The 14,855-nt window shown below is 44.5% G+C and overlaps 1 protein-coding gene across 1 annotated transcript; it reads right to left on the bottom strand.

Moving 5' to 3' along the window:
* Window positions 1–211: 211 nt before the first annotated feature.
* Window positions 212–11,318, bottom strand: VLDLR (very low density lipoprotein receptor). The gene is made up of 18 exons (XM_026060018.1): window positions 11,201–11,318; window positions 10,867–10,986; window positions 9,743–9,865; window positions 8,683–8,805; window positions 6,943–7,314; window positions 6,718–6,840; window positions 6,511–6,633; window positions 5,916–6,035; window positions 5,714–5,839; window positions 5,201–5,372; window positions 4,629–4,853; window positions 4,345–4,463; window positions 3,795–3,934; window positions 3,524–3,665; window positions 3,040–3,186; window positions 1,519–1,596; window positions 1,235–1,404; window positions 212–877 (listed from the first exon to the last, which is right to left on the bottom strand). The coding sequence occupies exons 1-18, from the start codon at window positions 11,316–11,318 to the stop codon at window positions 842–844; spliced, it is 2,577 nt and encodes an 858-aa protein (XP_025915803.1). The 3' UTR covers window positions 212–841.
* Window positions 11,319–14,855: the final 3,537 nt, after the last annotated feature.

Below are 14,855 nucleotides of genomic sequence, written 5' to 3'. Positions count from 1 at the left end.
CAGAGCACTAAGAATCGTAGGGTGCTCATGCATTTGACAGTCACCATAGGAAGTCTCATGGCACTTAGAACAGGAGACTGCCTCTGTTCCTACAGCCAAGGGGACACTAGCTCACGTGGATATGCACTCTTTGGGGCTTTGGCCATTACACATGTAGCAACATAAGACATATGCTATTCTACTTCAATTGTGTCATAATAAGGGAGACCAATTTAATTGCTGCTTTTTTTTTTTAATTTTTATTTATTTTTCCCTCCTCTGCATTTAAAATTTACAGTGGTTTCTCAAAGAGCATTCACCTGTATACCTCTAAGAGGTAACAGACAAGATTGTTTCAGTCATACATACAAAATTACTTATGTTTACAAATTTTTGGCAATCATAGTAACCCGTTTTTTCCTATTGCCATTGCCCAACCATTGAAAAAAAGACAGTGTACAATAATTTACATTTGAAGTATTTCAAAGTGCTTAATAGTGATACTCTAGGAATATTTACAAGTGGCCTATAGACATATGTACAGGTGTTACACTATAGCACAAGTTGTGGCTGGAATATGGCTTTCTATGGAAAGTGCTTTATATTTGGCCAGTGGTGTTACTGACTGACCAATTCAAGGGTTACTGATAAAACCGTAACCACGAAAAGCTGAATTGTTGTGGACAGGTATTTACAAGGTTTGTTGTTAAGCTGTATAAAATAGGTATTTACATAAGTGTTCCATACATACAGAAAGTATCTTCATTCTTCCAAGAATGGAGGAAGTCTCAGCCACAAGCCTGGTTATTATCCCCAAAAATGTAAAATACAAGTAAACTGAAAGAGATTGCTGATCCAATGCTCACGCCATGTCATCATCTGTGCTCACAACGGATATCTGTACAAAATAAGCATTAGTTAGCCACAGCTGTACTAGTGCGAGATACCACACAATGCATGCTTCACTACAGGGCAGTCTAAAATAAGAGCTAGTTCTGCAGGGTATCAATCAGTTCAGCTACTGATTACTCCATGCCAGGCATAGGAGAATAGACACTTGGTACAACTTTAGCCTTGATCAAAAGGATGAGCTCTCAGCTTACTCAACCCCATACTCTGGCTGCAGCTAGCAGGTCTTTGCTCTTGAAAGCAGGGACTTTTCCCAAAAATCGAGTCAGATATTGTTTACTGGTCTTTGCTGTCCCTAGTCCAAAGATTAGCCAAGAGCCTCAGACAAGTCAACAAGTGTACTTACTGCAGGGTAGGTATGGCCTACTGAACTGCTGCGTCTTCCAATATCAATTGTGAGGTCCTCTTCTGTTGTTTTCAGATAGACAGGATTATCAAAATTCATGCTTTTCATGTTTTTGTGTTGCCAGTTACGCCACATGAAGAAGCCAGCCACTGCAGCCATCACCAGCAATACTTCAGGGAAAGAAAAGGATTGCAAGCATTGAGCAGTGTCAGGTCAAACTCCAGACTAAGCAGAGGCTTATCACACAACAGGGGCACCCAAATGCTAGTGAATGCTGTACTTACAGACAGGAAGAATAGCCCAAGCAGCTGACGTCCCTCCAGCAGCTGTTACTTCAGACACTGTGCCACTGATGTTGAATCCTGCGTGAGGATTTACAAAACAGTGAGGTTGCTATCAATAGGCTGGCAGACTTAGTCAGATGCAGGCACTCGACTAAGTCCAGAAGCTGCTATCATATTAACTTGTCTCAGTAATGCATTGCAAGAACAGCCTAACAGGCTTCATCTTATCTTAGGAGAAAGGTTTTTTTTTTATTGCTCATCTTCTGAGCACTCCTGGGACATCATGGACACTATGGGTTCCATACTGTCATAAAGTGAACTAATTCTTTTTATCACAGCAGGCTCTAGCTGTTGTATTTGGACTATATACATGACCTGTATTCTCTGTTTGCATGCAGAGGAGAAAAACTTCAAGCAGGCTAGTGGGTCAGTTTGTAATTTGCTTCTGTAATGTTTAACAGTTTAAGTTATTGGGACCAGTACCTCCAGGAACTAGTCCAACAGTTGGAGATTTTTCTGTTGTGCTGGTATCTTTAGCCTCAGTGTAAGTCACAGTTGTTCCAGTACCTGAAACTAATTGTAGATCAAGAACCCAGTTAATCCTGAAGTTCTGAAATGGCTTAGCTATGACATCCATGGTGGCGAACATTTAGCAGATGGCAGAATGATCATGCAGCTTGTTAGCTTAATTGGAAACACTGACATTAGTTATTTCACTGGTAAGTCCACCCTCAGTTATAATTTACTTTTTGATCAAAAACTTTAAGAACCAGGTTTGACAGGTAATCATACATAACCTACAGGTATTTAGAGAGGGAATCATTAAAACCATTAGCTACTCCATCCCTCACTTTGGGTTTTCTGGATGAGATTTGGTTCTGTGTGCTTGCTGGTCAAGCACAGCCTTTGAGATATGTATACATATACGTATCAGTCCTTTAGAGCAGCCACTATTCTCACCAACTGAGGGAGAGGGGTCCTCACATTGACTAGTCTGGCTTTGACAGGCAGAGTCAACACGCAACATAGCAAGTGGTACCTTACTATGTCTAGTTGCACTAGACTGCACAGGCAAGCCTGCTGTATGGTCAGTGCTCAGGATAGCAGCAGCCTGTTTGGACCTGGAAAGCACTTCCTCACTCAGCCCGTCAGTTTTCAGCATGGTGTGCTTATATATTGGAGAGCCATGCTAGTTTATACTTGCCCATATACCCCTTATGTTATGAGAAGGGGGCTAGGTATGTTTATGCATGTGCTTGCTGTCTGCACAAAGCCATGGAGCTGTAAGGTATTATTGCAAGTGATGATGATGATGCAGGAGCCAAGCATGGACTTTGAACAGCACTGCAGACTGAGTGCCTGCTTAATGCATGCTAGAGGATCATCCCCTTGATGAATTACATCAGACTAACCCACGCAATATATATACTGTCTATACTGCCATGCTGGCCTCTCACAGGTTCAGTACCCCCACTCCTTTCCTTGTCCAGCCTGGAAAGCATTTCAATTGTATTACCATACCTGCACATCTCAGACCATCCTCTTGCAAGAGGTATTCAGCAGGACATGCACAGGTATACTTCGGAGAGTGTTCATTTATCTGAGGAGCAGGCAGGCAGAGGTAGCTACAGCCTCCATTTGCCATATTGTCTTCACACCAGTTCTTGCCTGTTGGTACAAGTTAGTTTTAAACAACTGATGAGAGCGAGCCTTCATGCTAAGTATAGTACATTTTGTTCAGTAATTGCTGTACTAGAGCGACTTTTCTCTACAAGTTATAGACTTGCATCTACTCTGTCTGAGCAAGAGGCTTTGCAGCTACCCCTTCTCTCAATTCCAGTGAGGGCATCTATGCTAGGAGCTCCATGAACAACATGGAAGTAGAAAGCTATACAGGTAAACAAGATCATTTCCCATGCTTCTCTAGCAGCTGGATTATCACCACTCAAATAGGGCAGGCTTCACATAAGTATTAGCTGACAGCTATAAACCATATGGGAGTTACCTGAAGGCTGAACAAGCTCATGATATACAATGATGTCCTGTGCATCATTGAGGTTGTTTACTAGAGTAACCAGTTCAGATCCGGTAAATTTGTTGGCACCATAGACTGCCTCATTCTCCCCATCAATCCAGTACACACGGTCCTAGAAGACAGAGTCATTGCATCCCATTAGATCTGGGTTAGTTTCAGTCAGCTATTGCAACACAGTTGTTAGCMATGCACCAGCGAGAACATGAGCTCAGACACAAGGAGTACAGGAAGCTATTCTTACCTCAAATATTGTTACAGCAAGAGGGTGGGGAAGAAACATATGAGACTTTAGCACAAGTCTACGATCCTGGCCATTCAAGTCCACACTTGACAGCATATGCAGTTTAGAATCAAGCCAGTACAGACGGCTTTTTACAAGATCTAGGAGAAGGGGGGCATGGGAGAAGAGAGGAGGGGGGAAAGAAAAAGGAAAAAAAAAAAAAATCAGTATCTACATGGAGAAGACCTCCAGTCTCCTGCAAAAGCTGAAATACTCACAAGTTCAAGAATTGTTGCAGTGTTACCCTAATCTCTCATCAAATGGGAATACGGAAGTCCTGCTACACTGCTGCCTAAGTGGCCTGTGCCTCAATTAGAATAGAGCCACGCAAGACAGGTTACYATTTCAATATCTGGGAAGTAGCTTTGCCTGTTGCAATGTCTCCAGGTATACTGGAACTTACTATTCTCAGAAGCTGCAAACAGCTCTCTGAAGAATGACCCTAGCTTTTGTAGTGCACAAACTGATAAAGGCCCAGAATACCTCTGACACAGAAGCCAGTTCAACATACCTAGAGCAATTCCATTAGGCCATTGGATTTCTGTTGTCACAAGCTGCTGTCTGTCAAATCCGTTCATTCCTGCTTTCTCAATTTTTGCTGGCTCACCCCAGTCCGACCAGTACATAAAGCTGTGAAGTAGAATTTATGTTGTATGATGAACTAGAGTACTGTGTAGTATTTAAGGCTTAATTATAACCATTTAACAAGTAGCTAGATATARGATAATAAAGTCAATTATGAGGACACAGAAGCTTGCAGGTCTGATTTTTCAGAGAACCAGAAAAAATACTCACCCGGAGAGAGGATCTACAGCTATGGAAGCTGGCTCTCTTAGCTCAGAGAGAAAGAGAACCTTCCTTTTCATGCCATCTAGGCTAGCCACCGAAATGGTCTTTGCAGCTGAGTCAGTCCAGTAGATGTTCTTGTAAATCCAGTCAACAGCAATTCCAGCTGGGCTCTGTATGTTGTCTAGGATTCTGATGTGTTTTCCAACTTTGTCACGAGTATCAACAGAGGCACTGGAAGACAAGCATTACTTGCTTTCACTGCTCCTTCCACAGATACTACTGTTTGGTATGACTCAGCAAATACAACATACAGATCTTAGGCAGACAATCTAGGAAATGCACTTGCAACTTTCCACAAGGTGCTTTCTTATTCAGTTTTAGCAACAGTTCATAGGAATTGTAATTGGCATAAACATAGCTACTGACTGGAACTTGCAACTGCTGTACTTAGTCTTTCAAGTGTAGGACATTAGTAATCTAGTTCTCAGCACCAAAGTTTAGAGCAGTATCTTGGGTAAGATGCAAGATGCTTAGGGGAAAACACTCTAGGATTCAGAGAGTAAGTCTTCAGTCTTTACCTGAAGATTGCTTTTTGGCTGAAGTCAGCCCAATAGAGCTTTTGCTCAGCAATGTCAGCATCTAGAGCTACAGTGTTTCTTAGCTGCTCTACTAGCTGAATATATTCTTTCCTTTCAAGGCCAATCTTCCTGATATCCCGGCGGTTGGTGAAAATTAGACATGGCTCTTTCCCTGTGAAAAGAGGGTACAGGTTATTTGTAGTTCTAGACAAGCAGTCACATACTGTTCTTTTAAGACATGTTTAAGAGCTGCAGCATTTGCTGTTCCCCTAATGCTAATGGATGGCGACACAGGTCTTCACTGTGCCATACCTTGTCTGTCTCTCCCTCCACAACTTGACTAGGGGGAGGGAGGGGATGTTAGGAGTATTCAGGTCTTTACACATTATATGGCACTGGTTATATGCAGTTTTCCATAAAACCTGCAATAGCATAGGTAGTGCCTCATATGCTACCTCCTTTCGAAGTGGCTTTCATGCCTGGAGGGTACAGAAATCTTATGCCAACGCTTACCTACTGCCTTGCACACTCCAGTAGCAAGATCCATTTGATAGCCACGACTACATTCACATTTGTAGCCACCTTTCAGGTTGATACAGATTTGACTACAGATACCAGGGTTTTGGCACTCATCAATATCTGCAAAGACAACATAACTCGTTTGTCCTCATCCAACACCGTCAGCGGGGTCCAGATTAACATAGCTGATACTTGCCTCCACATGTTTTCCTATCTACAAGTTCAAACCCAGCTGGGCAGTCACATTCATAGCCAATAACAAGGTCTCTGCAGATATGAGAGCATCCACCATTGTTCACCAGACATTCATTTATGTCTAGAAGAGAAGAATTGGCTTGTTCTTAGATGGCACACACATTTAGTCTTTAAGTCTTAGTCACAGAGTGCTTTACCACCAACCCATATATTTCCTAATGATACCTGCCACAACTGCTAAACCCCCATTGGCACTTGAAGTCATGTGCAAGAGAGCCTCCTCAAGATCCATATTTGCTCAGCTATCATCATCATGTTGCTTGTGTTACAAGTTGGTAGCAGCAGACCAAGACTGAAGCTCCTGGAAGCTTCAGCAGAGCTTTAGTGCTTTCCAAGTGCCTTGTAGCCACTGAGAAATGATCCCAATAGTCTGTTTGGCTAGGGTAGAGCTAGCCTATTGACTGGATTGCTTTTGGCTGTTTTCTTGTCACTAAGACAATGCAGATAGGCACCCCACAGTCTGACAGCCAGCAACTCAGAAGCAGTATCCAAGTCTGCCTAGCAGTCAACATTGCACAATGAGTTTGTTCACTTACTACACTCCTTGAGGGGCTCATCACTCCAGTCCTTGCAGTCCCTCTGCTGGTTACACACTTTACTGATGTCTATGCATTCTCCACTTCTGCACTTGAATTTGCCAGGTCCAGAGCACTGAATGACTGAGATAACGAAGATTGTGAGGGAACCACCAGTTTCAAGAGAGATTCTGTGACATCTTTATCCTTGCTTAATTCCACACTTACCATTGTTACAACTGGCTTCATCAGTGCCATCCAGACAGTCTCTCACACCATTGCATTGCCTACTCCCATGGATACAGTTCCCATCTTCACATCTGAACTGGTCTGGTCTGCAGGTCCGAGAAGCTAAGGACAGAGCCACTACAGAGTTAAATTCCAATGGCCTGCTGAAGGAATGGACAGGATCGAAGGAGCACCTTCTTTAGAGGAAGGAGCAAGTTAACTTACGGCAGTTTATTTCATCACTTCCATCCTTGCAGTCAGGATCTCCATCACAGCGCCACTTCTTGTGAATACATTCACCTGAGCTGCACTGCACCTCACTGGTGGTGCATTTCACAGGAGGGGCAGGCTGGCGGCCGCATTGCTCTAGAGATTCGTCCGACTGGTCTGAGCAGTCGGCATCATCATCGCACACCCAACTGACAGGGATGCAAGTGGAGCTCTTGCACTGGAACTCATGAACACCACAGGTTGGCGGCGCGCACTCCAGCTCGTCACTGCCATCGCTGCAGTCATCTTGGCCATTGCAGACAAAGTTCTTGGAAATACACTGCCCGCTACTGCATGTGAACTCTGCTGGACTACAAGTCACATTGCCTGGAGTAACAGGAGTAAGAGATTAGCAGAATATCACAATAAGGCAGATTTTCTTATGAAGAGTATTTTACTTTGCAGGTTCTTTGCTTCATCAGCTGTTAGCTGACAGTAGGTCAGCATCCTGTGTAAGGCTCTGGGAGAGCCTAAGTGTCCTGCAGGTGGCCAGTCGAGCCCTGCAGAGACTGTCCTTATTGTCTTAGTTGTTATAATGAGCGAGAGGCACCAGTTGTGCTACTGAGTGAAGATGACTTTCTTCTGAAGCAGCTAGGCTGTTCTGCTTCAGAGTGCTAGCCTCTGGGAGAACAGGCTCAGACTCTGTGAATCAGAGATAGAAGGTAAGAGAATTGCCAACTCTGGAGTACAGACTATGGTTTAGATAGCCAGATGGTCAGCATGCACTGTAGTTTGAAATTGAAGTGCTTTGTGCTGGTCTCCCCAGGAGAGCCGTGGCCCATTTGTGTGGGCTACTGGGGATAACAGATCAAGATTTTTTCACCACTTGATCCTGTGGCATTTAGCACATCCACACAACTTACAGCAGTACCAATTATGCTCGTTTTGTAGCAGTGTAGCTAGCAGCTCAGTATGCCTAGGCTGATAGTTTTATCAGCTCCATGAGAAACATTGCCTGTAGATTTACTTGTCAAATAAAGGCACTTGCTTGCAAAGTATGGCAGCTACCCCATGGAGGTAGAGCAGAAGTCTGGAGCTCAGTATCCTGTTAGCCTACCAGGGTAAGGCAGTGCTGACAGAAGTCAACCTGTGGCTTTGCTTGCAGCAAACTCGTTTGGGGCACCTCAGGCAACTGCTGTGTTGGCAGTTCACCAAGAAGAGCCAGGAACGCTGCGCTGAGGCTGGCAGTTGCATCTCTGCTTGAGTACTGCCCTGGAGTTGTCCCCTGCAACACCTGTAACCAGCTCCCTAGTCTGTACTTTTGGACAAGAGTGCAAAATACTCCAGCTAGGAGTATTAAACAATTCAGCTGCTCCCTACAGCTTGGTAACAAGTCACTACCATATTTTTAAGAGACAAGATTGTTAACGTAATCACCAACTAGAGTTACCTGCCGAGAAACTCTGCAGAGAGCAAGTTGTGATGGTTTGCCTGACGTGCAACTAAGCCTATGACTATTGTGATTTGTGGCTAGTTTTGATAGTAAGTGTTGAATAGCTTCTATTGCTGTACTCCTTAACTTAGAAAGATACAGGAGCATTAGAACAAGTCTGCAACACAAACATAAATGTAGCGTTAAGGAGATATTGATACTACGAGAGATTTATCTTCCCAGGTATACTGCCCAGCTAGCTCCTTTCAGGTCAAGTCAATTTCAAATAGAGTTATGCAGCCACCATTTCTTTCTTCCCTTACCACAATTCTCTTCATCTTCTCCACTGTCACAGTCTCTTTCACCATCACATTTCCAGGACACTGGGATACACTGGGTTGACTGAGGACCACAGCTGATTTCATTTACCCGGCATGTTCTCATATCTATTGGAAAAAGTTTAAGTTCAATTTAAGAGTCCTGAAACTTAAGAACTACTGATCTTGGGTTTTAGCAGTCCTCCTGAAGTTGAGTCTGAAAGGCTCCAGCTCTGGACACAATTGCAGTTAGGTGTCAGTACCCATCTAAATCAATGGCCACATCGTTGAAGATGTTATTTCAGTCCGTACCACTCCATTAAAAAAAAAAAAAACAAAAAAAAATGCAGCACTTCCAGTCCCTAATAGATTAATATTTAGTAGGAGTATCTTTGCAGTGGTAGCTTTGTTATTGCACACCAGTTATACTGCACAAGGTTGAGCTGTAACATGCAGTCGCAGACAGCATACAGCAGCAATGCCAAAGTGCAGTAGGGCTTGGGGCTGAAGTATGGAGATTGCTCCTCAGTGCAGCTCCTATTAATACAGACAAATGAAGCTTTATAGATCCACAGGATCTATATTCCCAGATTAGTTAAAACACTTAATATTGGAGTATATTCCAAGAGCTTCTAGTTAGGCCTTTGTACTTTTGCTTTCTTTTCCCATGTATTCAGTCACCCAGTTCCTGTTCTAGGTCTGGTTATTTTGCAACTAGTTTTCTTAGAGGACAGTGATCACTCAGTGAACAAGCCACTGTAACGCTCGAGGTTCCAGTGCTTACTGCTCCTCACTGCTAGGAAAACCTTGGTGAACCTTACTATCAGCTGTCAACCACAAGCACAGATCTCCCACTCACTTCTGAACCCTTTTAATATGCTAGAAGTCTTGACAAGTTACTGATGTGGCCACAGCCAAGCTATCGCTTATGCAGGTGCTCTCCAGAGCAAGCACCTCCTCCTTCTTGTAGGAGGAGAGCCAAGCCGCAGGCAGATGCAAACTCAAAACACTCGCCCCGCTGCGCCACAGATTTCCCCACCAGCACTGACGGGCAAGGCTCACTTACGGCACAGCTCAGCACTCTCGTCAGATCCATCCTCACAGTCCGGATCCCCATCACACTGCCACCTGTTAGGCACACACTGACCACTGTTGCACACAAAATCAGATTCAGCACATGTCTTCTTTACTGCAAGGGAGAAGGACAGCCACTTGTTTAGACATCAGAGCTAAGCTTGTTTGTTGCAGCAAGAGATGCGCTCCATTACTCTAGCCAAGTGAGGCAGCACCTCTAGCTCTCGAGTGTCTGGTGCCTTCTTCCACCAGTCTAATGATAGCACTGCTTAACGCTTCCTAGAGAGTTACACTGGTGCACAGAGAAACATCTGTCTTCCTGCAAGCACACACTGAAGGAGTGCTGCTGTTAAGGGTCACTGCTGCTAGAAGAGCTGCTGCTTGGAACAAACCTGAGTTGCAGCAAGGACTATGGATATTAATGATTATATTTGGATTTTAAACTCTTAACAGTTTATTATCAAGGCATTTGACTTGCAGAGTCATTAGAGGTGCAGTGCTATATAGCCCTAAGGCACCTGTCTAGACCTGCTTGAGCAGGTTGACAGTTCAGCCACACCAGTGTTGTCCAGGAAGTCCATTCTGCCTTGTCTAATTACATCTGGTCACCTGCCCTGGTCTCCAAGTKTGCTTAAAGCAAGAGCTGCCAGCCAGAGGTAGACTTAGTGTTTAGRGGCTGAACAGAATCACTTTCATACAGGAAAAAGAGGATACTTAGATACTGGTTAATCCATGATTAAGTGCTAACAGCAGCTGATTTCTACCACATCTTAAAGCAATAAGAAAAGCATTGCAGTCTGCTCTTTACAATCACTATCCAGCAAACTAAGAGTTTTGGTCATGAGCTTTTACCTCAGGCACCAAGTCCAGCAGATTTTCACCGTGTTCAGTGAAGTTTTAACTATATCAGAGGGATACAAGGCATCAAGACAGACCCTTAATTGCTCTAGGGAGTTTGTCCTCTGCTCTGTATTTCAGCTGGCAATGAAGGTGCTGGACAGGACAAGCATCTCTGTCCCTGGGACACCATCCAGTCTGCTACCACTCACCCCCTTCAACATCAATGCTAACTACCAAGTACTACTATAGAGATGCTGCTTTTGCCCAAGTACTTACCACAAGTAGTCTCATCACTGCCGTCCGAACAGTCTTCATCACCATCACATTTCCAGAGTAAAGGAATACAGCGTCCATTACTACACGCAAATTGGGATTCCTCACATTTTGCTCTTGCACCTTCAATGAGAAGAGAAACTTGAGCCCCAATACTGTTTAGCAATACTTCTTGGTATCAGCAGTGGGGGAAGATATCCAGCTTAATAAACAAAACAATATCAGCATGAGACCAAGTCTGAGCTCTGAGACTTTTGACTGTAGTCATCGTAATCGCGACAGAAGAACAGAAGTTTTCACAGCACAGGCGCAGAGTTTCAGCAGTACCACAGCATACCTGCAGGACAGCAGTAAACTATCCTCACTGTTCTCACTACCGAGCTTTCCAGACTCGCAATATGGTAGTGGGATGTGTGCACGCACTGATCTTTGCTGTCTGAAGCCTCGTATTGCATTCTCAAAGCTCTTCAAACTTTGAGCAAACCGGGTTCAAACGGGACTAACATCAAGTTGGATTAGCATTTCAGTACTCTGCTAATACATTGTAACAGCACCCCCCAGATGCCTGCAGTGAGATAGCTTAGCAATCTGCCCTGTAGTCAAACAACAGTTTTTCTCGATACAAGTTACTCCAGCAGCAGCAGCCCTGCAGTCTGGAAAATAATCATGGAGGACAGAGTTAGTTGCCACCATCTGGTTGTTAATAAAGTCCTCAAACAAGGGCACCAAGAGAAGTTCCTTAGTATACAAGAAATGAAGTGTGATGACTTATCCAGCTCTTGCTTACTAAAGCTAGGTCAAACATGATGTTAAGAGATCAAAATAATTTATCACTACCTTCTGGAACTACTAATTCTGTTGTTTTCCTAACTGATAGGGATCTCAATTTGTTAGTACACTTGAGTCAGATACTGCTTTGTGTGACGCTTAGCGTTCACATGCATTTTCCAAAATATTTTAGTTCTGAAGCTGTATGACCCCAACCCTCAAGGGAAGCTACCATGCCTTGAAGCTCTGTTATAACTGTCACTAGAGCAGCAGCCTGCCTCCTCAGCAGCTAAGTCAGAGCTGCTCCATGAAATGCATGCAGGCAAGTGTACGAGCTTAGGCATTAGTTCTGGCTGCACGTGTCTGTGGCATGATGCAAGACTCCTGCTCCTCCCTGGTTTATTGCATCATTTAATGGAAGTGCTTTGTCTTGGCAATCCAAGGCCGGCAAAGGGCATCTCATTTTAGTAGATCACCACGTGTTATGTTTTGTCTTCTGTGTACGATATGCAAAATGCAAGACAGTTTCCAAGCAGAGGGAAGCTATTCAGCCTATTGAAACAGATATATTTCACACCATATTGGCTAGCAATCAGCCACTAGGCAATGGCAAGCCCTGGACAGAACACAAGCAAGGAAAACAAGGGCAGTTTTATCTGCTATCTCTAGCATGAGAAGTAAAGGATCTGAAACAGCAGCTTATTAGGCTCTGCTAATATTTTAGCAGTGTTACAGGTTGCATCTGACAAGTTAGTGTTTACTCAGTCAAGCCATAACAGCTTGTACTGGCATCCTTTGAATACAATTATCATGAAACAATTGCATATCCCCTCAGTGCTCTACATTTCCAACCCTCCACCTCTTTTCAGAATGGGAGTTACACCAGTGTGAACCTTTTAATAGCATGCTTTTGTCAAGGGCTGTTGAGTTAGTACCACTGCGCTGTGCTGGAAGGCTCACCTCGGGCAGCTTAGAGAGCCTGCAGGAACCAAGGCTATCGACTTGCTCTTATACTAAGATCACCTGTGAGTTGTCCAGTTATCCCTAACAGAGGTACCCTTCCGCATGCAAACCCTGGTCACGCATTATTCCACTTATTACCGTACTATTACTTAAATACAAAATGACTGACTCCTGCTAGTTTTCAGATGTCCTCACCCAAGGCTTTCAGAGTGAGAACAGTCAGCCGTTCCCAAAATAGCATGCTAGAGATATTAGACTAAGCCTGCCACTCAGGAGATCCCAAAATAACTCCACAGCCCTTAGTTATTCTGTTTCAAACTAGAATAACTCAGAGATAAGACTTGCTAAGATTACATAGCACACTGCGATTACAAATGTAACATCACTTTGACCAAGCAGAACAATGAAGCTACGCACAATGAAATGAAGCAATAACCAAGCTTGGATTTACAACTTTAACTCTATAATTAAGACTATTGCAAGAAGCCATTCCAAGAAAGTGTCATCCCTCCAGAGTATGCCAAATGAAATGTCAGAGCAACTACTTTTGTTAGCCATGGACAAGCAGAGAACTGAGAGCACCTAACACCCACACAGGTGCAGGAAGGCAAAGGTTATCATCTGTTGCTGCTCCTGGAGACAGCCGTCAAACTAAAGGCCACTTGAAGTAAGCTCCAGTTAAGCTAAAGGTTACTTCCAGACACCAAGTACAGTCCCTTTTCTTACGCTAAGCACAGTCCTGCAATACCAGGTAGCCATTTAGTTATGACACTACGAGTCTAATCCAGCGCTGTTTGAAGCAACCTCTGATGCAGTTCCACTCATTAGACGCTTAGCGATTTTTAGCTCAGTACCAATTAACCATGAATTCAAAGCTTCTGTTCACGTGTGAATCGTACACTAGAAGCACCCTCACACCTTCCCTCCTCTTAGGGATAAGGCTTAGAGGAGAGAACAGGTGGGGGGAAGAAAAAAAAAAGATGTGGAGAACCAGTAGCTACACAGCCTGTGATTGCCAATGTAAATATTAGTGTTTCCCGGATACATACTCACTAGAAGTTGGTTATAAAGCAGTGATGTGTGCACGGTGAAGGAGCACAGCTACAACAGCTGCCCAAGTTAAACTAGGGATTGCTTTCTCTTGTTACCTCTGCTCTCACTGTTTGTCTCAGCCCCTTAAGCATGTTGTCAGATTACTTGTCCAGACAGCCTCAAACATGTGACACTTGTGTGCTGTCATCTGACACCAAGTCCCAGAAAAGCTTGCAGCAATCATTGGGAAACCCTGTGAGAGCTCAGACAGGAACTAGCTTCTATTCCTTGGACACCCTGGCAATTACAACTCTTAGCAGGAGAAAGCTGCTGGGGCCACTAACTCAGAGGGAAGAACCAGACTTAAGCTTCTGGTGGACTCCTGTCACCCTACATTTCATATCTCTTGTTGGGATTTTTGGCGACAGTGACTAGCCGTTTCAGTTTCAAACCAGCCAGTTTGGTCCCTCATACCAGGGCTGTCTAGACAGAGGGTCTCTGTCTGCTGTAGACCAGATGCGGGAGTAGCACAGGAATGAGAACTGACAGGTGACCAGACAGACACTTCCCTCCTCTTCACCCACAGCTCCTTGTATGAGGCCTGGATGCAACATGCCCCTAGCTGTGCTCCACCTGACAGATCCAGTGCCCGAACTATTGCACGCTGTTAGGACTACAAGATCTAACCACCTGCAAGCACGCTTTGCTAACACAACGAAGATCTGACGCTTGAGCCTATTTGGGGACTAGCCAGAAGATCAACAGCTTAGCTCACCCAGACCCCTACCTCAAATGCCACACAATGATACTGACGTCAATTGCCCACCTGCCACCTAGGAGAGTAGTTTGGACCTCGATTCCTTCAGGAAGGAAGGAGTCAGCCAACTGATTGCTACCTCCAGTCAAGTGGAAAGTATTTTTATTTGACTATCCAATTAGCCTAATGCATATGCTCCACTGCCATAGTGGTAATGGCTTCCACGTTAGGAGACAACCCTGGAGCTAGCCACACTCAGCGCTACCAGCGAGAGCCACGCTTGCAGGACGGGATCCTGGGCCGGCAAGGCTCAGCCTTGCCACCAGGTGGAGATGCCTTATGGTGGCTGCAATTGGCCCTGAACTAGAGCCATGCCAGCGCTGCTGGATGCCACAAAGCCAAAGTTGCAGAGTAGTTTGACAGCACCTCCAACGCCGCATGCCTGGCGGGAGCTCCTATCCCTTCCCCCGGG

This window comes from Apteryx rowi, unplaced genomic scaffold (genome assembly GCF_003343035.1).
Source record: "Apteryx rowi isolate R43461 unplaced genomic scaffold, aptRow1 scaffold_163, whole genome shotgun sequence".
In the NCBI taxonomy this organism is placed as follows: Eukaryota; Metazoa; Chordata; class Aves; order Apterygiformes; family Apterygidae; genus Apteryx; species Apteryx rowi.
This window is presented reverse-complemented; position numbering and strand designations above follow the sequence as displayed.